Source organism: Pezoporus occidentalis, unplaced genomic scaffold (assembly GCF_034315485.1).
Source record: "Pezoporus occidentalis ecotype Australia unplaced genomic scaffold, CSIRO_AGI_Poc_V1 ctg25, whole genome shotgun sequence".
Taxonomy (NCBI): Eukaryota; Metazoa; Chordata; class Aves; order Psittaciformes; family Psittacidae; genus Pezoporus; species Pezoporus occidentalis.
In genome coordinates, this window is record NW_026914394.1 from 3,980,503 (window position 1) to 4,005,132 (window position 24,630).

Below are 24,630 nucleotides of genomic sequence, written 5' to 3' on the forward strand. Positions count from 1 at the left end.
AATTCAGACTCGTCTTGTTACCATGGCTGTTTGATTCAGATTACTCAGGAAATCTTTTAGTGTCCCCAGGGAAGCACCTTCCCCGGCTTCACTTAACTCCAGCAGTCTGTAAGGAGACAAAGTGAGTTTTAGTTCTACAGGTCCTTGGACTTGGAGGAGTGTCACTAAATGCCATCTACTTCCCAGGCTACTCTGCTGCACCCGAACCTCTCAGAAATGCATTTGAGAGGTGTCCTTTTGGGGACTGTACAGTGAGGTGAAAAGTCTAGGATAACTAAAATACTTCTGTAGTAATTGCATGATGATATTTCTAAGTGGGGGTTGAGGTGCAAGCAAGAAGCTGCTGCTTCTCTTCTCTTTGAGCCTATCTAGTTATTGCAGTTACCTCTGTAGTTACACCCTAATGACTCCGAAGGTGTGTTCTAGACTAAATGTCATAAACAGCTGGGAGTTTCTTAGGTTTAATTTACTTGTGGCTGTGTGTACTGTTATTTATTTTTGGACACGATGACACACTGAATACCTCCAGATCTGCTGCCTCAAAGCTCAGTGTTACTCTATTATGGTGGTTTACTGTGACTGTAGTTTGTGTGTGTATGTATAAACTGGCAAAACTTATTTTAGCAATAGTGTGGGTTGTAGCAAGATATGGTTATTCCATGCTAAACATTAACGCAGGAGAATGCAGGAAGTAGAAGTATGGTCTTTATGTCCTCATAAGGAGGATCAATAGAATAATATTAATGACATCAGTCTTTCAGCTCTGACTCTGAGGGGTATCAAAAGTAGCACACACTTCACCTATGGTACCCTTATGTGTCGGTGCAGTGTCTGAGCTGTTGCCTTGTACCCGTGTGTCTAAATCAGAGTATTTGAAAGTCGCAGGTAATGCTTTTGGGAAGTTGGCACTTCTAAATTTGTGCTGATAACCTTTGTATTTTCGTGTGATCTTCTCAACCCCAGCCCTAAAACTGCATCCTGTCTGTCACTGTGTTAGGTGTTGAGGGTTTCTGGGGTACTTAACACAACATGAAAGATGTGTTGTTGTGTATGGATGAGCTAAAGCTGGAGACCTCTGGGCTTCGCAGCTGCTCTCCTACAAGTGTGTTGGGGAGAAATGGGGCTTTGTTTTCCAACCGGTCAGTCCATATTCAGAAAAATGACCTCTCTGTTTTCATGTCCCTGCTCTCAAACAGTTTTCTGTTCTTCTGAGGTTTTGTAGCAGCCTGAGCCTTAATTCAGGCAAGTACTTAATTGGTGCTCAAGTGCTGCAGCCCTGGTAGCGTTTGGAATCCTTACTGTGTTACTGGGATTAGTAGTGGGGATATTTGTAGATCTTACTATATGATGTTTGCAGTCAGCAGGATGGACCCATTGTGGAGACCTCAAGTTTTCCTTCAGAAAGCCAGTTTCAGTGCAAAGCTCTTGCCACTTTCCATTAGAGTAGATATAATCAGGGGGATGGCATGATGAAGTAGAGGTTTTTCTTCATCCCATCAGGTCTGAACAAGGTGAGATGGGAGATGCAGTGGCTGCGGAGGAAGGGCTAGGCTCTGTGCTCCTCTTCGCCCTCCTTGACTTTGCAGAGCCCTGGATCTTCTTCATTCCCCCCTTCAAACCACCTACTCTGAAAGCACCTGTGCTGAACAGAACATGAGTATTTTTGGTGTAAAACCAGCCCAGGCAAGATCCAAAGATGTGTTTAAAAAAAAACCCAACAAAAGACTGAAATGGTGTTCAGACAGGTGGTTGCTTATATTTAGTGATGGATGTGGTACTTTATTCATCTGTGGGAGCTGAACGTTTGTTGCTCGTCTTGGTTGCACCGGCAACTGGCTGTGTGTTTCAAACACAGCAGTAAAATGAGCATGTGTTTTCTGGTGGCAGATTAAAGAAAGAGCCAGATGCTCATTGAACTGTCTCTGTTTATTGGAAACTTTAAAATAGGTGGGGGAAAACACATTCTGGAAGTATTCTGCTGGTATAACCAGCTCCTGAGAGAGCTATTTAGGATTTTTTCTACCTGTTCTTGGCACAAGTTTTTTTTTCTGTTAGAAGAGGTTTGACAGTTGCATGAGATCACACTTGGATTTGTGCCCTGCGAGCTAAAAACGCAGAGTCACTGCTTGTGAGGACAAGACTTTGCTGGAAAAAATAGAAACGTTGCCCTTGTGTTCACTGCTAATACTGCATCGAAAAGGGGAGCTTCGTCAAGTTTTACTGTGCCTTAATGTTCATGCAGTTGTTCCTTTTTAGCTAGAGCACTGCTTTAAAAAAACCAAGAAAACCCAAACCAACAGATTTAGTAATAATTGTTTAAGGCCCGAGACATTCCTCAAAGATTAATAAATGACAGGCTGAGATGAGCCAACAGCCTGAATCGGAGCCTCTGGCTGTTTACATCTGCTGCTCATTAGCTCAGAGTTGAAATAATGAATGTTATTATCAAGTGATGCTAAACAAATGGCCAGATTACATTTTTTGGTGTGCATTCATTGCACCAAAGGAGGAGATAGCAGCAAGTATGTTCCTGGGAGAGGTGACTGTGTCTCCATGATGCAGCACCCTGGGCTGTCCTGAAGCCCCTTGTGTGCAGCCCAGCAGTTCAGGGTGTTGATTCAAACCCCATATCCAGCTTCAAGAGGTGGAAAAAATTAGCTGAAATCCCTCCACCCATTGTCCAGGAGCTGGTGTAAGGGAGGAGCCATTGGCTGGGTGCATGGTTGGGATGTCCTGGCCAAGCTGGCATTCCACTGCTGGTGACACCCAGGAAAGCTGCACAGAGGGAGTCATACTGCATTTAATGTGCCCTAGTATATGGGAGGCTTCATCTGTCTATGGCTTTCTGGACGGCTAATGCAGAATCATAGAATAGTTTGGGTTGGAAAGGACCTTAAGATCATCCAGTTCCAACTCGCCCATCGTGGACAGGGATGCTTCACACTAGACCGTGTTGCCCAAGGCTCTGTCCAGCCTGGCCTTGAACACTGCCAGGGACAGAGCATTTACCACTTCTTGGGCAATCTGTTCCAGTGCCTCTCCACCCTCATATAACATGCTTAAAAAAGCTGTGGCTGTACTGTTGCACAATGCAACATTGATTATATCCTTTAACTGGCCTCAGGAAGCCTCCTGGCTGCCACTGAGGAGCAGCCCAGTCCCCTGCTGCACTGCCAGGGCTGAGGTGTCAGTCACATACCTGGGTCTTGGGGGCATCCACTCTGTGTTAGAAATTCACTGCTAGGAAAATAAAAAGAGCTGTGTATCTATCTGAGTGTACCATCAAACTGCCAAGGTGTGGCAGCTTCCTGCTTGAGCAAGCGCGTGTAATTGAGCAGGGCTTCATTAAAAAGACAATTAAAATCTTCCAAATGGAGTACAAAGTAATGATCAAGTGAAGTATAGCACAGATTCCTGAGATTTGAAACAAACCCTGCTAACATGGTCTCAAAACAGGTGTCTCACACCAGCAGTCTCTCTGCTTCAGGGTTCCTTGCTCATCACCAGCCCTGCCTACTTCTGAAGCCTTTCTGCAGCAGGACATGGACTGTTACCACTTTTCTCCTCCAAGTCATTTATCCTCAGTAGAGCAGTCTGTTTCCTCTGCTTTCTCTATGGTTCGCACTGCGTGAGCCCCGCTCTGCTGAGTCCCTGTTTGCTGCAACGCCTGGTGGAAAATTCCTCATTAGGTTTGTGCTTGGCTTACCTTGCTGGGGGGAGCCTCTTGCTAGCCCACCTTGGCTGTGCTGCTTTGAATCATCAGCTATTCTTTACCTGCTCCCTCCTCACTGGGGAGGCCCCTGTCAAGGTCTGGAGAAGCCCTCTCTTACGTTGCCTCTTCTGTGTGTTTTGGTTGAGTAGCAGACTGTATCTCTATAAAAAGAACTACTGTGTCCTCTTTTAAACTTCTTTTTTTGGTCCTTGCTTACAACTGGATGGCTACAGGCAAGTATTTTCTGTTGTCGCATAGGGTGGTACATGAGGGGTAGAAGATCTGAGATAGCTGCTGTTGATCTGCCTGTTTGTTTTCATTATGTGTTGCCTCTTGTCTGAAGCTAAATTGACACCTCCTGGATGACTGTCCATGGGTGATGTTCTCCTTCCAACTGCGGTTGTTGTGTCTATGTAAGTCTTGTTTTAGGAAATTGATATATGAGGACTTGCATTTGGTATGATGGGTTCGGATGTGTAGTGAAACTTGCTTTAGGCAAGGCTGTTAAATGGTGCTCTGCATAGCTTTCTTTGCCCAAGGAGGATGCCTGCCATATCGTTGCACAATCAGGTTGAGGCAGCACCATACAGTGAGCCTCGAGATGAGATAATTTCTCACTCAATTTCACTGATCCTCTGATAGCCTACTCACACTGTACTTATACATTCCTAGTTCTACATAGAATAGAACCATAGCATAGTTAGGGTTGAAAAGGACCCTAAGATCATTTAGTTCCAACCCCCTGATAATCATAGAACATAATCATAGAACAGTTTGTGTTGGAAGGGACCTACAAAGCTCATCTAATCCAACACCTCTGCAGCAATCAGGGACATGTTCAACTAGATCAGGTTGCCCAGGACTACATCCAGCCTGGCCTTAAATGTCTCCAGGGATGGTGCATCCACCAGCTCTCTGGGCAGCCTGTGCCAGGATTTTCTTCCTCGCATTCAGCCTGAATATCCCCTCTTATAGTTTAAAACCGTCACCACTTGCCCTGCTAAAAAGTCTCTCCCCATCTTTCTTTCAAGCCCGTTTTAAGTACTGAAAGGCTGCAATAAGTTGTCCCCTGAGCCTTCTCTTCTCATTGCTGAACAATGCCAGCTCTCTCAGCCTTCCCTCATAGGAGACATGCTCCATCCCTGTGGTCATTTTTGTGGCCCTCCTCTGGACCTACTGTATGTTACTGTGTTGTTGTTCTTATTAGCTCAAACTAGCACGTTTAAATATACATGTACACATCTTCTATTTCCATATGGAGGTACAGCCTGTATTTATACTTCATGAGTCCTTCCCTGATGGGTTGCTCCTATCTTTGGCTTAGGTGCATTTCCACGTTTACTCCCTGCTTTGGCCCTTTGTGCCCAGCCTGTTCTAGCTAATTCGGGCCAATTCCTGTATTTTTGCTACCTTGTTCCTGAAGTACTTGGAAGGGGCTGTTTTGTTCTTAGAATTGCAGTCAAGCTGACCTATTTTTTGCCAAAAGATACATTTTAGCGCTTCTGCTGTTTTAAGTGTTTGGAGTCAACTGGCTAAAGTCCTGACAAGGGCATTCCTCCCGTTTTCCTCTTGGCTGCCTGTTCCTAACTTACTCAGTAGCTGTAGCAATCACAGAGTTGATGGTAATGGCCTATTGCTTTTCATGAGGTGAAGAGTCAGTTGGAGCAATGTCCTTGGTCCCAGTGGAAGGGAAGTGGCAGCAGGACCTATGGTCCAGAGGCAGTGCTGCTTTACACCAGTAGTGTACAGCAGTGGAGTCAGCTGCACCCTAATCCCCAAATTCCCTGCAGGGGCACCAAGAGGTGATCAGGGGCTGTGTGTGCACTAAGCTTGGCTGTGTTGAGTCTGTGGGCTCAGTAAGCAATTCAGGGCATAATGTGTGCTGTTAGGGTGTTACATCACCCACCTGAAGTCACCTCTGTGCCTGTACTCTTGGTTGGGTGCCCACCCATTCAGTAACCAGTGTCAAGCCCTTCATGTAAGGGATTTGCATGGACTTGTCTGAGTGATGCAGTGTTTTGAGTGCTATAGGATGGTAGACTTGGGCCAGGCTCATGTCTCAGGAGGCAGAAGCATGTGTGAGCTTAAGGTTCTTTTTTGTCTGCTGTACCCTGAGGTGAGTCAGAGCCTCTGATTGAGTGGTTTGGGTGGCTGTGGATGGGGGACAGTGTCTGGGACAAAGCTCACAGGGAGGAGTGGGGCAGGCTGTGAGCATCCCTGTTTGCTGAGCTGGGTATGGGACCGGGCTGCATGCAGGCTTCATGTGTTACCCAGGATGATCAATACTAGCATTTTTAGCTTCTTTCCCTTTGGTTTACCCTATAAACCAGCTGCACTGATTGATGTTTACTCTTTCCAGAAAGTAAATATGTGTCTGAAGGGAGTGTGAACGATTCCCTTCTTTCTGTGTTGGCTGTTTGTGTTCTGTCACCTTCTTTGTGGTAGCTCCAGAGTGCTTCCCCCTCTCTTGAGCTTGAGTGAAAAACTTAACTGGTTGGTTTGTCTGAGGTGTTCTTTTTTACTTCCTGCTAGCCAGGAGCTCCACAGCAGTACGTGAATGGGACACAGTACAGGTTCACTCTACACCTTTCAGCAGAGACTGTCTGAGAGATCTGTTTGAGCCTCTTCTGCTACAGGACCATTTTCTTCTCAAAACTTCAGTTTTTTATTTGTTGTTAAATCTGCCCCTTATTCTCCAGCAGCTGCCTTGCTTGAACCGTAAGTGCTGTGTTTAACATAGCCATAGCACTGTAATGACTGCCTGGGCTTGCCAGGCATAAGAAGGGGTTTCTGCAAAGATAATCACTTGGTGTAAGTAGGAGAGAACATGCACAAATAATGTAGACATTGTGGTTTGCTAATGGGGTGGGATGATCCACATACACGTGCTCTCCTTCTGCCACCAGCTGCAGTAAAAACTGCTGGCCCTTCTGCTAGATGTTTTCCTTACCCAGCTGCTTTGCTTTGTAGTCCCTGGGGTGTGCACGTCTCAGGAGGCCGTGTTTTGTGCCTGAGTGCCCTTAATTTAATGTACAGGTGCAAGTGTTCTTCCCTGGCTTTGCTCACTGCAGCAACTTGAAAAGCATGAGGTTTTGTAGATGGTTACTGGATCTTTTCCCTCCCTGAACAACACCCCTCCCCCCAAACTATTAAAATAAACATGCTAGGAGCTGTAATAAGAGGACTTCGTTATCTCTCAGGAGTTGTGGCCTGATGCTGTAAGTGGAGCTGTCTGGAGGGATGGAGTCAGCTCTCTGGTGAGCAGTTTGATGTCAGGGATGTGTTGGTGTCTGTTATCCACTCTCCTGAAGGAATTCACATCCTGGTATTTGATGGGATCACTGGAGAAAGGAACAAGGGCAGCTAAAACTGACACAAAGCTTGTGTATAAGAATTCAGTTGGTGGAACCGTACCCAAGGATATGGCCCTGGAGTCAGAGAAACCAGCTGTGCAGCCTGGAAATGTAAAATCTGTCTGGTTGTGTCAGGAGAGATTGTGCTTCCAGGGATTAATTACTGCTTCTTAATTACTGCTTTTCCCCTACAACTCCTTCTTGCTAATCTTTTCTGTTTAGGTTTGCATTGATGGTTAATCGAGTTGCAGAGCAGGTGAGGTGATTTCCATCTCCCAGGTAAGGCTGGGTTTGCACTGGCCAAGCTGCAAAGGGCACTGTCACCTATTTGTGCTGGTAGCCTTTTTGGTTTGTTGTGACAGCATGGGTAAGAAGCTTGAAAACAGAGTCCCTTTCTCTAATAACCCTTGCTGCTGGCTAGGAGAGCAGCAGACAGAATGCATCTACTGTGTACTTCTCTCTCTGTCCCAGCCCTAGTTTGGGTTGCAAAGCTAAACTCAGGGGATGGGTGACATTTTAAGAGGCAGCCGCCAGGACTCACTCTCTTTCATGGTTCCTTGTCTTTTCCATCTCCAGATATGTTTATTTCTCAGTAACTTCAATAACTGTGGGAAGTGCAAAGGGCAATTTTACCGTTTTAGCAAGAGCTTAAAAGAGGCTATGCACTGCAGAACCACTGTGGCTTTCACCAAACCCATCTGATACGTGACTCAGACCAGGTGCTGCTGCTGGAGAAGTGCCCTGCAGATCCTGAAGGTTCCTCTGCTCCTTTGCAGACTGTTTCCTTAGTCTCATTTTAATTACTGACCATATCTACAATGTGTTCATGTATGTATGGTAGGAATGTGACTCCGTCCGAGGTGCAGGGGGCCCTTGCTAGGGTTTGAAGTGTTGCTGTCCTGCTGGCTACGGACCAGGAAGATGCTAAAGCACAGGTTTATTTCTGCATGAAAGTTCTCTGTTTAATATTTAAATGATAATTGTGATTTTGGATGTTGTGGATTTGGTTTTTTTTGGTCCTTCTGTGCTGTGAAACGTATCAAGGAATACATCAAACAAAGGGAAGTAAAAATAAAGCGATTTTACTTAATATGGTCACAGACAGTTAAAGCAAGCTGTCTGTGGCAAGCAGTACCTGCAGAGCAATCCCTTCATAAACCTTAAAAATGAAATATAAATTTATTGGCTTTAAAGTTCTGGCTGAATCAAATATACATTCAGCATTTAAACTGTGTGATTAGTCTCCTTAGGGAGGAATGTGGCACTCCTGGGAAATGCAGGGACTTGAACTGTATCTTAAAGGTGAGCATGTATTTAGTACAGCTGTGCAGTGAATCCCTCTTGGAATGTGTTATTTTTTTGGGAGAGAACTGCTTGGATCTTCACACTTCTTACACAAACAAAGGGAATCTGTCTTCAGCATGCTTGGAAATTTGATAAAGGATCAGTTATAATTTTGCTTAATGCAGTATTAATGTTTAATCTCTTTTCTGACTATATTGCTGTTCAGTGAATGGGGTCTGCTAGAAAAGCCCACGCTTGAGGCTCCAGCCTGTGCCAGAATGGCTCCTCTTGTGCACGTGTGTGTGTGTGTGTCTGGACTGGTTCTGTCCCAGGTGTCCCCTCCAAATGGAAGAGGTGAGAAAAGGTTATCTTACCAGCTGCAGTGTTCAGCTGTTGCAGTTATTTACACTGACTGGCTACCTGGAAGCAGGAATATAAAAGGCTGGGTAACAATTTCATTACATGATGTTTTATAGCAACTGCTATTCAGCTTTATAAGTGAACTGTTCTGTATGGCAGAAAAAGGTTTTTATAGTTGGCAGGCTGCTTGTAATAGTCTACAAGTTATTAAAGTAAGCTGTAGTTGCCATATAATGCACGTTACAATGGTGAGTGGTTTTACATTAATATGTCTTGGGGGAGGATATTATTTCAGAATGTGTATTCACATACAGATGGAGTTTGAGTCTTTTTACTGAGATCAGGTTGGCATTCACAGAAAAGGCCCCTGGACCGACATCCCAGCGAGTTCCTTATGAGTAATAAAGAGCTAAAGAGAAAATCTCTTGAAATTCAGCAGGGGTTTGGCAAAAAAAAAGCCCCCAAAAGCACAATCTTTTTCTCACCTCCTGACTTTACGTCTATAAACTGAAGTTGTTTGCGCCTAGATTAGTTATTTCGGCTTCCTGCTAGCATCTCACCCCAGAGGTGAGAAAACTGAGAAGCAGCAAGGCAGGAAGGTGTGTATAGTGAGGATAAGCACTGTAATAGGCAGGACGTTGCATGGCTGTCAGGGTAATTAATGGAAAGGCCAGGCCACTCTTCAGCTGCATGTTTGAGGGCTGGTGAGCAGTAAGCTCTGTGGCCCTGATGCAGCTGTATGTGAACCAGCGCAGCTGCTTTCAGACAGCACTTGCAAGAAAGACATTTGCATAGTGAAGGGATCTCAGAGAAAGAGCTGTGGGAATGGCTGGGGCAATTCAGATGGAACTGTTCCATTTGCATTAACTAATTAGGCAGCAGCCGCAAGGAGCGTAAGCACTTGGTACTGGTATCTAAACTATGTAAAAGAGACTTGGGATAAACACAGCTAGGGAGACGTTTGTCTCCTTTGTCAGAGTGAATTCCACAGCGATGCTGTTGATCCGGTGTTAAAACGCAACTAAATATCCCAGGGTGAGAGACACGGGGAGCGTTGGATTAGATGGGGAGGAAAATTCGGAGATGGAAACCGAGCAGAGCAGTTGGCAGCGGCAAGCAGGTGGCTGTAGGCAGGATCTCTGGGACAGCAGTGAAGCTTTAACCTCTGCAACCATTAGATGTTATGAATTATTCATCTCACCTTTGGCCTTCCTGAAAGGATAATTTGTGCGTGTTGGTGCAGTTATTCACAACAACAAACAAACAAAAGCCCTGATAACCTACTGCTCATATGTGGTGTAGAGGGATCTTAAAATAATCTTTATCCAGAGATTAGGAGTTTCTGATCTACCACTGACCTGTTTTCAGAGCATTGGACATTCATTGCGCTTGCAAAACCAGCATGAAAATGCTGTAGAACAAGAGAAAGGCAGGTTTACCTTGGTTACTTACGCTGCTGTAAGTTGCATTGAGGAGAAAACTTCAAACTAAAAATCGTGCTTGATGAAACCTCCTTTTCCTGGGTGAGAACCCAAAGCGTGCTTGGGAATCTGCATGCAGAAACAGTGTCTGGGCCTTTTAAGCCTGTGTGAAAATGTTTATTTTCATTGCAAGTGAAAAATGCAACCTCCAGATGCCCTCTATGATTTTTTCCCCCTCTTGTTTCCCCCCCAGAGGATGAGAGGCCAGGGTGAGGTGGAGACACAAACCCTGCCCTAGTCCTTGAGTTTAAATTAATGCTGTTATTTAAGGGCTGAATAAACACGAGGGACCAATGATTTCTGTGCACAGAAAGCCAAGGAATCTTGTGCTGACACCACCTACTTTGTGAACAAGAAAAATGTGTATCTCCAGATGTTTCATCATTACCAAATTCACATGGGGGTAAAAAAATAATTGATTAAAGCAAATTAAGTGCCAGAAAGTGATTTTTATTTCACTGCCTGACACTGATAATGTGGTTTTGATTCTGTGTTTTGGCCTTTTTGCATCGAGGAATAGAGTTAACATGAAATTTCATCTGGGTTTGAAATGCCTGACATCTTTATCAAATGATAACATGGACTTTGGCTGGGAGTTCAGTATTTCCTAATTTGGTCTGCAAAAACATTTTCCAAGGGAGATAAGGGAGAAGTGAGAGCAATAAATTCATGCTTGTCTTTGGAGTAAGGTAATAATTACTTGGGTAATACAATCTTGTGTGTATGTATATGTGTGTGTGTGTGTGTGTATGTGTGTATATATATATATATATATATATATATATATATATACACACACACATGTCAGGGGCCTCTTAACTACAAATGTAAGTTTGCTGAAGTCTCACATCCTCATGTTGTTACCCTTGAATATCTATGCTGGAGTGAGCAGGACCTTGCCTTAACGTGGGTTGATAACAGCAGCCATTATAAACTGTGACAGATTAGCAGAGGGGTGATAAACCCGCGTAGGCAGGGCTGCACTCTGTCCCTGCAGGAGGCTTGAAATTACTGTCCCATGAGCTTGACTTCCAAAAATGGTCCAGAGATTTGGTGGTGGAGACACCAGAGGATGCAGCTGCCGGGGTGCTGATGCGGTGGTGGCTGTGAGCAGGCAGCCTGGGTGCATGCTGGGGGTGCCCAGCGTGGCTGATGGCTGGTGAGTGGGGTGCAGGTGAGGGAATCACAGAATGTTTTGGGTTGAAGAAACCTTAAAGCTCATCCAGTTCCAGCCCCCTGCCACAAACAGGGACACCTTCCACTAAAGCAGGTTGCTCCAAGCCCTGTCCAACCTGGCCTTGAACACTTTCTGCTCCATCTCTTACTTTGACCCCTCTGGGGTAATGAAAGTCAGCTCGTCAGACTTGGAGAAATCTGGTCTCTCATATTCTCATGAATAAATAGTTTAAAATATGTTTAGAATCATACAGGTATAAACACACCTTTTTGAAGGGGAAGGGACTGGTTTGAAAAGGTTATTGAGTGGGTGCCCTATAACTTGAGTCTCTGCAACACGCACACTGTGTTCTCCAGTTTTACTGGTGTGTTTGGATCCAGGGGACTGCTGGCTCAGTCTAGGCAGGCTTTTAATAGCAATTGGGAGGTGAGAGTGGAAGTGCCACCAGACAGCGTGCTGAAGGAGCGCACCCGATCACCCGTAGTGAGCGGTCACTCCTCTTCACTTGCAGTAGTACAACTTACGCATTTTCCACAGCAGCTTGGCAGCCACACCACCCCCAGTATTTTATATTCACAACCATGAGGATGTCGTGGTGAAAGCACCATTTTTCACCCGGTGTTACTCATCCGACAAGAGATTCTTGTCCACGCTGTGAAATCCTAGAAGCCCACAGCTGGCAACTATAAATTCCCGCTGTAATTGGTTATGTTGGACATGCAGCGCGGGTGGGTGGCTCTGCGGGGAGGGAACCTGAGATGGGACGCCAAAAGGAGGAATGTTTCCATACAGTGCTGGTGGTCGGGAAAGCATTTGTGTGTTTGGCCTGGGGGGGGGTCCATCCTGCTCCTCTTCGGCAGGGGGAATGTGAGACCTCAGGAGAGGGGCACTGCAGTAATGCAGAAATGGGTTCCCCAAGTACATTGTCCCTCAGTGGTTGCTTGCGGCAAGCACCCGGGAAAGACTAGAACAAGGGTTCATTTTGGTTTGGCCTATTACAAGCTAGCAAGTTGTGATAATTCACTGTCCAAAACATAACTGAAGCAGTCATTGGATGGAGAGCACGAGTGATTTCTTGTTTCACAGTTGTCCAACAGCGATGGGTTTAACTCGCAACAGGTTCCTACTTAACCGTAGTCTTCTTCCCCTGTATGATTTCTGCCGAGATGATCACTGCTGTTGCATTCACTGACAGCTGTCTCTTCTACTTTCAGACATTTTGAGAGTTTCTTGGGTCTTTTTTTTCTCCTTCTGTTTTCCCCTTTCTTTGTATTTCTGCATTATCACTTGCAGTCATGGATTTGCCAAGGGGATCTGTATTAAGTACAGGAGACTCCCCTTCATCTGCCCGTACTAGCATCAACCTGGGCCGTGCACATACAGTTCTGCTACTCCTCTTGTATTTCCTAAGACTGGAAGGAGGGTGCATCTCTCTCCAGATCCAAAGTGTTCTTTACATCTCTGTAAGGAGTTAGCAGTAATGTCTTTACTATTGATTTAATAATCTGTTCAAAGTAGTATAGCAAAGCCTTGGAGTTAAAAGTTACCGACAGTTCATAGTGTTAAGTTCTTGAAACATAAAACCAAGACCAGGCTCTGCCTTGAGCTGACACGTTCAGTGCAGAGGTTCTGCAGCATTTGGCAGGGGCAAAAGTGTTTATTTCACTGGCACCAAAGGTTGCAGAGCCACTTAAGAATAGCTGGTTATACCTGACAGGTCATCTCTAGCTTCAGCTGGTGTTTTTCCCTATCCAAACGCAGATTAGAGGATACTTTAGGTAATTTAAGCCATTAAAATGTGGCTGATCTGGAAGAAATTGCGATTCTGTGAGATAAAGTTTGGCATAGTCAGGAAATTAATCAAATTTACAGCACCGCTGGCGTTTTGTCTTTTGAACCTCATAATTCCTCAGAGTTCTGCTAGGAAATCAGAGGGGGAAATCCTGGTGTAGCTAAATTAAGAGAAGACTGAATTTTACCCGACAGCAAGCGGTGGGCAGTATGTGAAAAGAGCTGCCAGGCAGGCTGGTGGTTTTGACTGGCATTTCTCATAAGCAAGGCCTTTTGCTGCTGGCGCTGGCTGGTGAGAGGCTGCTTTCTCTTGGCCTTCCAGGGGCAGTCTGTCACTTGCTGCTAAGCAGCATGGCACGTGGAAAAGGGAATGGCTTTATCAGGTTTTACAAGCACAGTTTGCATGTGTTAAGCCCCGTATCTGGGCTTTGCCAGGTGCTGGTGTCAGTTGAACACTGAACGCTGCACTAGACCGTTGCCAGAGGAGGCGAAAAGGCAAAAAGGGAACAGGAGAGGGGAACAGAGCTGTGGTTCCTGCTGCTAGAAATACCTGGCGATGCCAACAGCGGCCCATGCTCTCTGGAAGGACATGCACAAAGGTGGTTGCTCTGCCCCAGACAGCAAAGGCCTGTGTCTTCCCCACATCTGTGATGAGCAAGCAGGAGTGTGGCAAAGGGAACTTTGTTGGAGGTGATGTGTGCTGCATCGGCGATTCTTGCAGCGCAGCTGCACGCACCCCTGCACTCTTGTTTTGCAGCAGTGTCCTCTGAAACACCTACTTCTGCGTTTTTCAGATGGTGGAATCGATGCCGTTGTGTCTCCAGTGCACCAGGGTTATTCTCAGAATGCAGCAATAAGTTGAATTTTTTCTGCTGTTTAAGAAGTATGGTTAAAATAGACCTATTGCAAGAAATTGTGTCCCTATAAAAAGAGATGTATGGCTACTGGCCAGCACTGTCCTAACAGTGCCTCCTGTTCAAAACTGGTGTTTATGTCCAAAAAAGTTTGCTTTAAAAGCAAGTAAAATAAATACCATGTTAATGTAACTGTTGGTGAAAGTGTCTAATCTAAAGCTTGTTAATAGCAAAAGAAGCTTCTGAGAACACGGCAGAGGAAGGACTGCATAATACTTACATGTTGCCTATTTTTAGTTTGGGAAGAACGGACTTGAAACCTAACAGCGGTTGAAGTTCAGCTTGGGAGGACTTGTAGGCTTGTATTAATGTATTGAGAACAAATGTAAAACTTGGAGTCCTTAAGCTCTTCTTTTTATTGTCCAGGTGACACAGACACAAAAGAATTAAACCTGTGGTTCTGGTTTGGAGCTTGTGTGGCCCCAAACAGGTCACATAAACTGCAATTGTTACAGAACCAATGAAACCTTTCTCTCCAAGACTCTTAAGAATAGGCCCTATCCTCCTCTTTGCAAGTCACTGTTCCACAATGGAAAGTCTGCTTTTTGTTGCAAACACTGGTGGCTCTTCCTCAGCCATGATGTTGCTCAATCAGTATCTGTGTAGTTCACCAGGTGCTTGGAAGGTTTATGTGCCCTCTGCCATGTGGAGTTTGTTGTACATTGGTTTTAATTCCTGGAGATAATAGAGCTTTTGCAGAGAACAACCCCAAACAGCTCCTTGCTCAACACACTGGCCTCAAGTTTTTTACCCCATTCTCAATGTAATTACAGCCCCCAAAACTGCCCAGTTGGAGTGGGAGATCCTACAGATGTTTGTAGGACTAAGTGGAAGAGTTCAATATGTTGCCTGTGCTGTGCTATGAACTGCTAGAAAAGCCTCTGTGGTTTGTTTAATGGAAATCTTTTACTTTTAGGAGCAGGTCCCCGTTCCTGTTTATCACCCAACTCCCAGCCAGACTCGGCTAGCAACACAGCTGACAGAAGAGGAACAAATCAGAATAGCGCAGAGGATAGGCCTTATTCAGCATCTACCTAAAGGAGTCTATGATCCTGGAAGAGACGGCTCCGAGAAGAAGATCAGAGAGTAAGTTACAGAAACTGAGCCCATGTGCCTGTTGCACTGGGCGATGATACTGCCCTGCGGAACCTGATCTTGTCCTCCTGGTTTGCCTTAAGAGACTGCAGTTTAATGTAGCCTCCTGGGGAAAAAAAATGACCATGTAGACAGTTCCTTCCTTTATCCACCCTTGTTTTCCTGTTACAGGTGAAACTTTCCCAAATGTAATTCATGCCCCTATAGGGTTTTTTCCCTCTTTATCCTCTCTTCACGAAATTAATAATTTTATGTTACTCCCTCACCTCTGTGGCTCCCTTTTACCATTTCTAATCTTATGCACTCTTCTGAGCTGCCCCCTCCCCATGCCTATAGAAGGCTTCTTGCCCTCACTAACGCTGTAACCAGGAGCACGTATACTCAAATGAATGCCAAAAAACCCTCTAGTGCTTGGTGGGGCCAGCACTGACAAGAGCTAAAAACTCCTCCCAGTAACTACAAGTACTAAAGGTCTGTTTGACTCAAACATACCTAGGAGTAAATATCACATTACTCTTCATTTCCAGTGTGGTAACAGCAGTTTAAATATTGTTATGATCTTTCTTTCCCCCCAGGTGTGTCATTTGTATGATGGACTTTGTTTATGGGGACCCTATCCGATTTCTGCCGTGCATGCACATTTACCACCTGGACTGTATAGATGACTGGTTGATGAGATCCTTTACCTGTCCATCCTGCATGGAGCCAGTGGATGCAGCACTGCTTTCATCATACGAGACTAACTGAGCCAGGGTTTCTCCACTGAACCTTCAAGGAGACCATCCACTTTAAGGAGTTTGATCCTTTTGTCATTCAGCCCAAAGAGCCAGGAATTAGGAATTAAGGTCATGCACAAAGTATACATTTCCTAATAAAGAAATAAAAAATATTCCTGAATGGCTGCAAATATTGGAAAAAAACATAGTATTTTAGAGACTATAGAGAAGTAGGTCGTTATTTTTAATGTAAAGCCTTGACCCACCATTGTCTTTTAATGTTTGTTCTTACACCCATATATAGGAATTGTGTAAAGTGTTACAGCAACTGTAAATGTTTAAACTCTGTGTATCCAATTTTATTAGCAGCGAGATAAGAGTATTTTTTTCCTAAATAAAGTAACCAGTTTTGTTCTGATTCTTTTCACAAGTCCTGGCATTTGGGTCAAGGCTTTATTGAAATCTACATTTTATAACACTGGCACAAAGAAATAGGTTTAAGCTTGTTTGCACAGTTGTTTTTCTCTCTCTCCCCCCCCCCCCCCTTTTTGACTCCATTGGAGATGGAATTCATTGCCTTAGGTCTTTTTAATAGTGTATTGTTATTGTTGGGCTGGCTCTATGCTTGAAAACCAGTTTATTTATAACCTGTTAAAAGTGTTATATTTTGTTTGCAGTTAGGAATATGCAGACTTCAAAGTGATCTCCTAGCTTGTAAGCAAACCGAGATGCATTATCCCTTTCCTACACGTGAGGTGGAATGTGAAGATATGAAACAAGTCCTACAGTGAAATTATGGTTTCATAGGTTTTATCACTTGCTTTGGTTCTGATGAAACAACAGGTGTTAAAGTCTAATGTCACCTTTAACTTGCTCAGATTAAAAGTGGGCCAGGAGGGCAATAAATAGTTACCGTGACTGAGAGAAAAAGAGAAATGAAATTGGAAGTAATGTAGTGTTAGCAGTGATCAGTTACTCTACTTCTTTTCTTCCTAAAAATGGTTGTCTTGGATTACAGCAAATGGATACTGCATCTCTCGTTCTTGTAGTTCTTAGGTTATCAGAAGTTAAGAATAAACATACTGTATCTCGGTCTCCTGTATTAAATGTATCTGTTGAGCCCTGCTGGCTGACACATCAATCCACCAAACAGGTATGAAATCAGATATGAGAAAAATACAGTTTGTTCTGCATGTAAGTGCACAGTTTCTATAAACACAGACTGTCTATAAGCAGTTGAGGGGGAAGCCAGTGCTGCTATGGCCACGACAACACCATTAGCAAATTTCTATAGCAAACAGTATGTGCTTGCTAAGAGATGGTCTAGCAAAGATTGTAGCTGTGAAGAGCTTTTCTCTACACTTAGCATGGTTTGGGTTTTTGCTTTTATTTCCCCCCTTAACGTACTTTACTGTGACTCTTACACATTCACCACAATGCTGATGCATTGAGAAGTCCTGGTCTTGCAAAATGAAATGCAATCTCAAGTTAACCACAACAAATCAAATACTCAAGCTATAGATGACAACCAAGTTGTGTTTAAAGGCTCAGATCCTTTGAAGACTTAGTGCATTTTCAACATAGAAGAATTGTGAGCATTGTGGATGACTTTTGAAGGGTTGGTCAGCACCATGCAGAGTCAACATTGTTGGTTTATTTATTACTCCTGCAGCAACCTGCTCTTAGAGAAGAACTCCAAGTAGCAGTCAGAAGGAACTGAAAGCAGTCTACAGGTCTAGATTACTCACATTGCTACACATGCATCTGGACACAAGTTTTTTTGCTGGATCTATACGTACCTAATTACATGGATCAAAATCTGGGAAGAGAGACCTGAAGTTGTGCAATATCATTGTTCCTTTTCATCATTCCATGTGTGTTCCTTTGTGTCCTCCTTTTTGTCTGTTTTTTGGGGTTTGGTTTCTTTTTTTTTTTGGTAAAATAATGTCCACATAAAGTATTCTTTTCTTTCTCTTGTCAAAACTGGCAAATGAAGAACTTGAAAAAACAGCCTTGGCATGTTGTTGATATTAGTCTTTATTTATTACAAGACTTGGTTAAGAAAGATTGGGAAGGAATACGAAGTGACCCGTTACTGAGCTGAATGCTTTCCTAGGCACTTTGTAAAGTTGGACTTTCAACACCGATTTGCTCACTGGGCTAAGGGAAAACTTACTTCTATTAAGATACTTGTTAAATAGCAGAAAGGGGTGAAGGGCCAAAACTCGAGGTGATTACACAAAAACATTCCAAAAGGTTCAAATTTGAGCTTAAAGCAGATGTGTAAATATAACAAATAAATCAAACTGATTTTTTTTCAAGTTTTTAGGTGAATGCTCTTCTCTGGATGGTTTCTAATACAAAAAAAGGTGCAATTGATCTGAATTTAATGCAAAAATAATGTGTAACCTGAATTTTAGGTCCAGTGGTGAAACCAGATCTTGTGTATTAACTAACTCCACCATCTGTAAGATGAAGATAATACTTGCCTCTAGTCTCAGAGGTGTCTAATAAATTACTTACACTTCAGCCACATCAGACAGTCCATTTACAGCACAGCTGTCTCTGAACCAGAGCCTCCTGCAGCTCAGGCAGTGGAAGGAGCTGGCTCTGACTCATCTGGGCCTGTTCAGCCATAGCCCTTCTTAAGTCAGGGCCGTGTGTGCCACAGTAAAGGGATTTGCACAGCAATTTATATGAAAGAAGCAAAAACCCCCTTACAGCTACTGCAAGTAACCAAGGTTGTAGGTGCATCGGGAGTCATCAAAAGAAGTTGCTTTAAAGTATTTCATAAGGGCTGTGCAGGGTGATGAAAACAGTGCAACAACAACGCTGTTTGTGCTTTAGACCTCTAACTGGCAAAACAACCCTGGCCCAGACCCAGCAATAGGGTCAGTCCTCTGCAACTTCAGGCAAGGACGCAGGAGAGATGGAGTGTGAGAGTCCACGCACCCCTCCCTAGTCATTGCCAGATACTGCAGCTTCTCACAGCAACCTGCTCTGCCATTTAAAGGCAAAAAGCTGCCACAAAACCAGAGCAGGTAGGGACCGAGGGCATCGCCAACACCTGAGGTGCTTGCACAGCAGAGAAACTGTTAGGTTACAATTGCAGGTTAGGGTAGGAAACGGGTTTTGACTCATACAACAGAGGGAAACAGAATTCCCACAGTCTCAGGCAGGAGAGGTGCAATGGGAAGTAATGAATACGCAGTTTTATAAGGACCTTTATGCTTAGAAATTCTCGCAGGCTCCTGGAATTACCACTTCAGTCATTCTACATCTAAGGCTGATAATCCTGATTGCTTGTTGCCAGTTCATTATGTAAATCTGGGGGGGGGGGAAGCATCAAATCTGTATGTAAACAAGAAGAAAAGCCCAGAGAATCTCTTTGTGCGGTGCTGTGGTGTGGAAGCGCTTGAACCACTGCAGGTTTTCAAAGTCCCTACTGTTGTGCAGCTTCCCGGGGCTGAAAGCAATGCTGCGTTTGGAAGGCTGACAGGCTCGGCATTGCAGTGGTAGAAGCAAATTGTTTCTAGGCTGAGGGATGATGAAATACCTGAACTGAAGTTGCCACAGCTTCAAGACTTTGACATTTCCTGTCCTTGTGCAACCGTGGTAAAGATGAACGTTCTTCTGAGTCAGACTGCCAGTTAAATCAATAACGAGATGGCTGAAAGCAAACATGCACGGCCTCTCCTCAGTTAAATCCTGGATTAAAACGGATTTAGAAACGAAGGGGATGCTAGCTGATTACAGATGCGGTTTATTACAGACACCGTGTTTTCACTAAAAACAGACATACTAGTTGGTAAACCTATAGAAAACATGAGTTCAGATCTGTTCAGAAGAACCCTTCTTGCCTTCATGCCCGGAAGAAAAATTAGCTTCAAGGATTAACTTTTATATAGCATTTAACGTTGAAGATTGTAATTTATGCTAACTACCCTTTGCAGATTATCTTGCGCTTAAACCTGTTCTGGATAAGAGTTAGGGGCTTTAGGATTCCTGGTATGAAATGCAAAGTTAATGCCTTTTGATAAAAAGAAAGGTCTAAGCATACTGTGCAGAAGGAGCTTTTTGATTCAAGCAGAAGAAATAACTTCACTTGCATGCAACCGATTTATTACAACGTCCACTCTGCATTGACGCTCTTGCTAAGCAAAAGGTGCAGAGGGGAATCCAGAATGAAAAAAGGCTGTGTGAAAATGCCTGCCCATGTTTCTAACAGCACAGCCCTTACTCAGCAAGAGGCATCCAGCCCTGCTACAAGCACCACGAGCAGCAGGAACTTCAATGAACTTGTTCTTTGCAGCACCAGACCCCTAGAAAACACTTGTCTTTGTTTCAAATAAGGCATTTCCACAACTCTGCACGCGACAGTAAATGTCCAGCTCACTGCAATATTACACACACCCTGGATGAATCCTTCCTGGAAGCAGAGACCCTGCTTTTGCTCCTTAGCGGCACTTCTGCCATGGTTCTCACTGCTGAAGGACAGCCAGACTTCCACCTTTTTAGCTTCTTTTCCCTGCCCTTCTGGCACATCAGTGGCAGCTGCCTGTCTAATCAGGAATTCACACTGAGGCAGACAGACAAGGCAAAAACTAAAGGGGGAAAAATGAATCAGTCCAAACCTGTGCTCCCCTAGCAGGATGGAGCCATCCCAGACACCGAGCCTCAGACACAGCCTGGCTACTCCAGAGTAAAAGCTGCCCAATGCTCCCCGAGTTCTCCAGCCTCAGACTGCTTTTCGGTGAGCTCTGCTACATTGCCTGTTTTGGGATTTCACCTTGCAGAAGGCTATGCCCTGCGCAGTTTCCTTTAGGATCCCACAGCAAACCAGCCGTGAAGGCCCTCCAGCTCCCTGCAGTTCCCTCAGCCAGCAGCTGAAAAGGTGTCAAAGCTTTGGGTTATTTTAAGAAACACATCTCACCTTTTTTCTTTAAAGTGCTGAACTGAATGGTTCAAACAGGTCTGGGAACTTGACAAAAAGCTTTGGCTACGGAGGCTGTTATTGGTGCGGGTGAGTAGACATACATAGGCTTTCTGTGTGTATGTACTTCTATACGTGTGTGTGTGACAGATCACTTGCTGTCAGTAGACATGTATGTGTAAGACTCCTACTGTTCCTTCATAATACAAAGAATTACTTGCATCAGTGATGAGCCCAGCATCACAGAACCTGGGAAACCTGACCCGGAGCCCAGACTCCACAGCCGCAGGAATGAAAGCCAAAACAGGTTTCTCACAGTGCCAACAATCAGCCATTGGAGTAATCTCCCCAGGGACGTGGTGGATTCCCCAACGTTGGACATGTTAAAGACTCAGCTGGAGAGGGGGCTGGACTGTCTTGTCTAGACTGTGCTTTTGCCAAGAGGGGTTGGACCCGCTGGTCCTCAAGGGCTCCATCCAACCTGGAATTCCGTGGTGCTAGCACACATCAAAACTAACTGGCCCTGCTGCCTGCTTCTAAAACCACCTTGCAGCTGCCCACCAGAGAGGCTGTGTGACCTTGATAGTGATGACAGCAGCACTGGGTACTGCACCCAAGTGAAGATGACCTTGAACGTGACCCATGGCTTCTAGAGTTAACGTTGCTCCACCTCCCTAGGATGATGTACTGAAGTCTGCCAGCCGCTGGAGATGAAGTTCCTGTCCGCACCTATGGATAGCAGAGCCAGTCTTCAGCCATCTCACACCACCACCTTTTCCAGAACACCCAGAAAAGCACTGCAGTCACAACCACCACCAGCTCATCCTGGAACTGCATCTGTGACACTACCAACAGCAAGCACGGCCCCCGTGGCTCCAGCTTTGCAAGCATCCAACACAGCTCCAGTGCCGAGGAAGCTGTTCCTTACCTCCATGCCCTGTGTGCTGCAGGGTGAAAGCAATAGTGAGAGATGAAAACTGCCCAGGGCAGCACGGCTTCTACTGATCTCACCACATTGCTTTTCAGCCAGACCTGCACCTGACTAACATGAGAGAAACCTTGCTTAATTTTATGATGTAAAACAGCCCATGGGGTGCGTGTTACTGCTGTTTTGTATTCTTTCTGTAAAACAAAGAAGAGGTAAAAAAGCAAGCAGAATTCAAGGCAACGCACGATTCCAAATCAACATTTTACCTATGTTTAGCCAGCAATAAAAGTAGGTCCAGAGATTAAAAAAACACCCCAAAATAATGGAACACAGCCCAGTCCTACAAAAACGTTGCTGAATTTGGAGCAAACACCGTGCAGAGTTTTACCACAGTGCAATGCAGGTATTTATTAGCTCCCTTGCTGTTCATAAATCCTGGAGACAGGCATTGACTGGGCATGTTTTTGAAATGAAGCATTTGTACTCATTTTCCAGACACCCAAAGCAAGCCTAGATAGCATCTGCAAAAAATACTCTCTGATGATAAATCATTCCATTAAAATACTTGCCAATACACGCTTTGCATAGGATCCATCACAAAAAGGTATTTGCAGAACATAATGAGAAAAGCAGCAAGTTCGGTTCCAGGCTGTTCAGGTTTTCAAAGCTCCTTCGTCAGGGACGTTTCCAACCATTAACCATCTTCCTGCACAGCAGTAAACAACATGACTCACCTCTTTATCTTCTCGTCTTCCTCCCAAAGGAGGAACCACGTGGAACGCGTTGTTTTGGTCATTTCATATACGCTGGCTTTGCTGCTGTGTTCTTGTGCTTGAGAAGATGAAGAAACGCATCTCGCAGGTGGGACTGAAGGCTGAGGGTGTTGTGTTTGAACTCCTGGGAGTGTTTTTGCATTCTGGGGCTGACCTCTAGGAAAGCCTTGTTTCACACAGGGGAGCATGACTTGATGCTTCTGCTGGGCTGCAGGCATGCAAGCTGTCAAAGCTGTCACCCCAGTAGTCTTGGACGCAGGCCACAGATCAACTGGAAATACTGAGGCACTCGATACAGAATTTAATGCCAAAACCAGTGTGAAATGGGAGGAAATGATTGATATGATCCTGTTCCTGTTCAGTGCTACTGTATTTTATAAAAGGCAAAGCTTCCTAAGCCAAGTTTTGCATGCTGTCTCACTGCAGTGTAAACAACCTGAGGCACCGTCAGAACGGGACAGCCTTTAGACTAACCATCCATGACAATGCATTAACTGCAGATCGCAACAGAGCTGCCTATCAGTAACAAATCAAAGCATGCTCCTATGATGTTGGTTTAGTTGAGCAATCAGAAGTGGGTGTTTCCCACTTACTTGTTCCCATTATATTTGTGACTTCATTAAAATCTCTTCTAATCATCAAGACCTGTGACCAGGTTCAGCTTCAGCCCACTGTTCTTCACCCAGTGTTACTTACAGGAGCTAGGTGTTGATGTAATTACACCTTGTTAGACCTCAAGCATAAGCCACTGGCTTTCCAACTCATCTCCTCCCTCCAGTTTAATGAGACACCATACATACATGGATTCCATGTATCAGATCTGATGATAAAAGCGATGCTCATTTTAGCGCTTTTCCCTTCCTGGCCATTACCACTTCCAGATGATGTGATATCACATGGGGCACGATGGCGATTGCTGCAGACATACAGGAAACAGGGATAAAAGAAGTACAGTTTATAAGTTTTACAGTAAAGGTCCTACCAAGTGCAGACACCTATTTGCTGCTGTATGAGTTAGTAGTTTGCCTTTGGTTCACTTCTCTGGCTTTGCTGAGGACTGAGAAGAGTTGATACCAGCAGTCACTGGCCAATGCTTCATACACACAGTGGGTTTCTCTAGCATTAATCAGACAATTCAGTGTTTGAAAGCAGAAGGAAGTGCTCCTTTTGCGAATGAGGTGTTGACTATACCCATCTGAAGCAGTATTTACACTTCCTGAATCTTAGGCCATGCTGAAAGTCCTTGACTTGTGATTCCATCGGAGTATCCGCTATCTTCTGGGTAGGTGAATATACTGAAATGCTGAAGCTGTTTGAGAACATACACCAATAGGGCTTCCCCTAATTGACTCTGTTGGGACTCAGACCGATGAAGCAATTTCCCATTCTGGAGAGCTGCTTCAGGCAGAGTGCGGAAGCTTCAGGAGAAGCTATGGAAAAGCAAGCCCAGAATGGAAAAACAAGCCCAGACTGACACCACTGAGGTTCTGATCCCTGCCACGGAAGAGCATCAATATGAAGAAGTATGCTGATGAACAGAGAGTAATGGTGGGCAATTCAAAATGTAACATAGAAAAACAGATGCAGCAACAACGTACCAGACCTTCCATTCATCCTTTAGCATTTTCCGTTCATGACTTCAGAACAGTACAGTCCATAAATCCTTGTTGTTACATGAGGAAGGTGACTACTTCCTATTGCTTGGGAACTCAAAAGAGCAAAAGCACGACTACTTGATCATGGCTGATTACAAAATCCTCAGCTGGAGCTGGAGATCAGGTCCATGATACGACTGATGTTTGTGCTTGACCAAAGATGACCATGAAAGCCTTAGTATTTTCATTGCTGCAAAGCACCAGGGAAGTCGACTGCGCATTGCACAGTACATCCTTTGTGCAGTGTATCTATCATCAGGCGAAACTCGGTTGTGGGTGACATTTCAAAGAGCGTTTCAGTGCGGCCTTGGGAGATGAATCTAGTCAGAGGGATTGTTCACTTTCTGCAAAGCACAATTTATGCTGATTTTCATGGCATTGCTTGCTTAAAAGATGCTAAGACTGCCCAAACAGTTAAAAGGGACACAAGTGGAAGAAGAGGCGTTATATGCATGAAA

The 24,630-nt window shown here is 44.6% G+C and overlaps 1 protein-coding gene across 2 annotated transcripts in view; it reads left to right on the plus strand.

Moving 5' to 3' along the window:
- Window positions 1-17,751, plus strand: part of RNF11 (ring finger protein 11) — a 33,811-nt gene extending 16,060 nt beyond the window's left edge. For both annotated transcript variants that reach the window (XM_062623247.1, XM_062623246.1), the window contains exons 2-3: window positions 14,989-15,158; window positions 15,743-17,751. In XM_062623247.1, coding sequence (XP_062479231.1) covers window positions 14,989-15,158; window positions 15,743-15,914 — 342 coding nt within the window. In that variant the 3' untranslated portion in view covers window positions 15,915-17,751. The remainder of the gene's footprint in view (window positions 1-14,988; window positions 15,159-15,742) is intronic.
- Window positions 17,752-24,630: the final 6,879 nt, after the last annotated feature.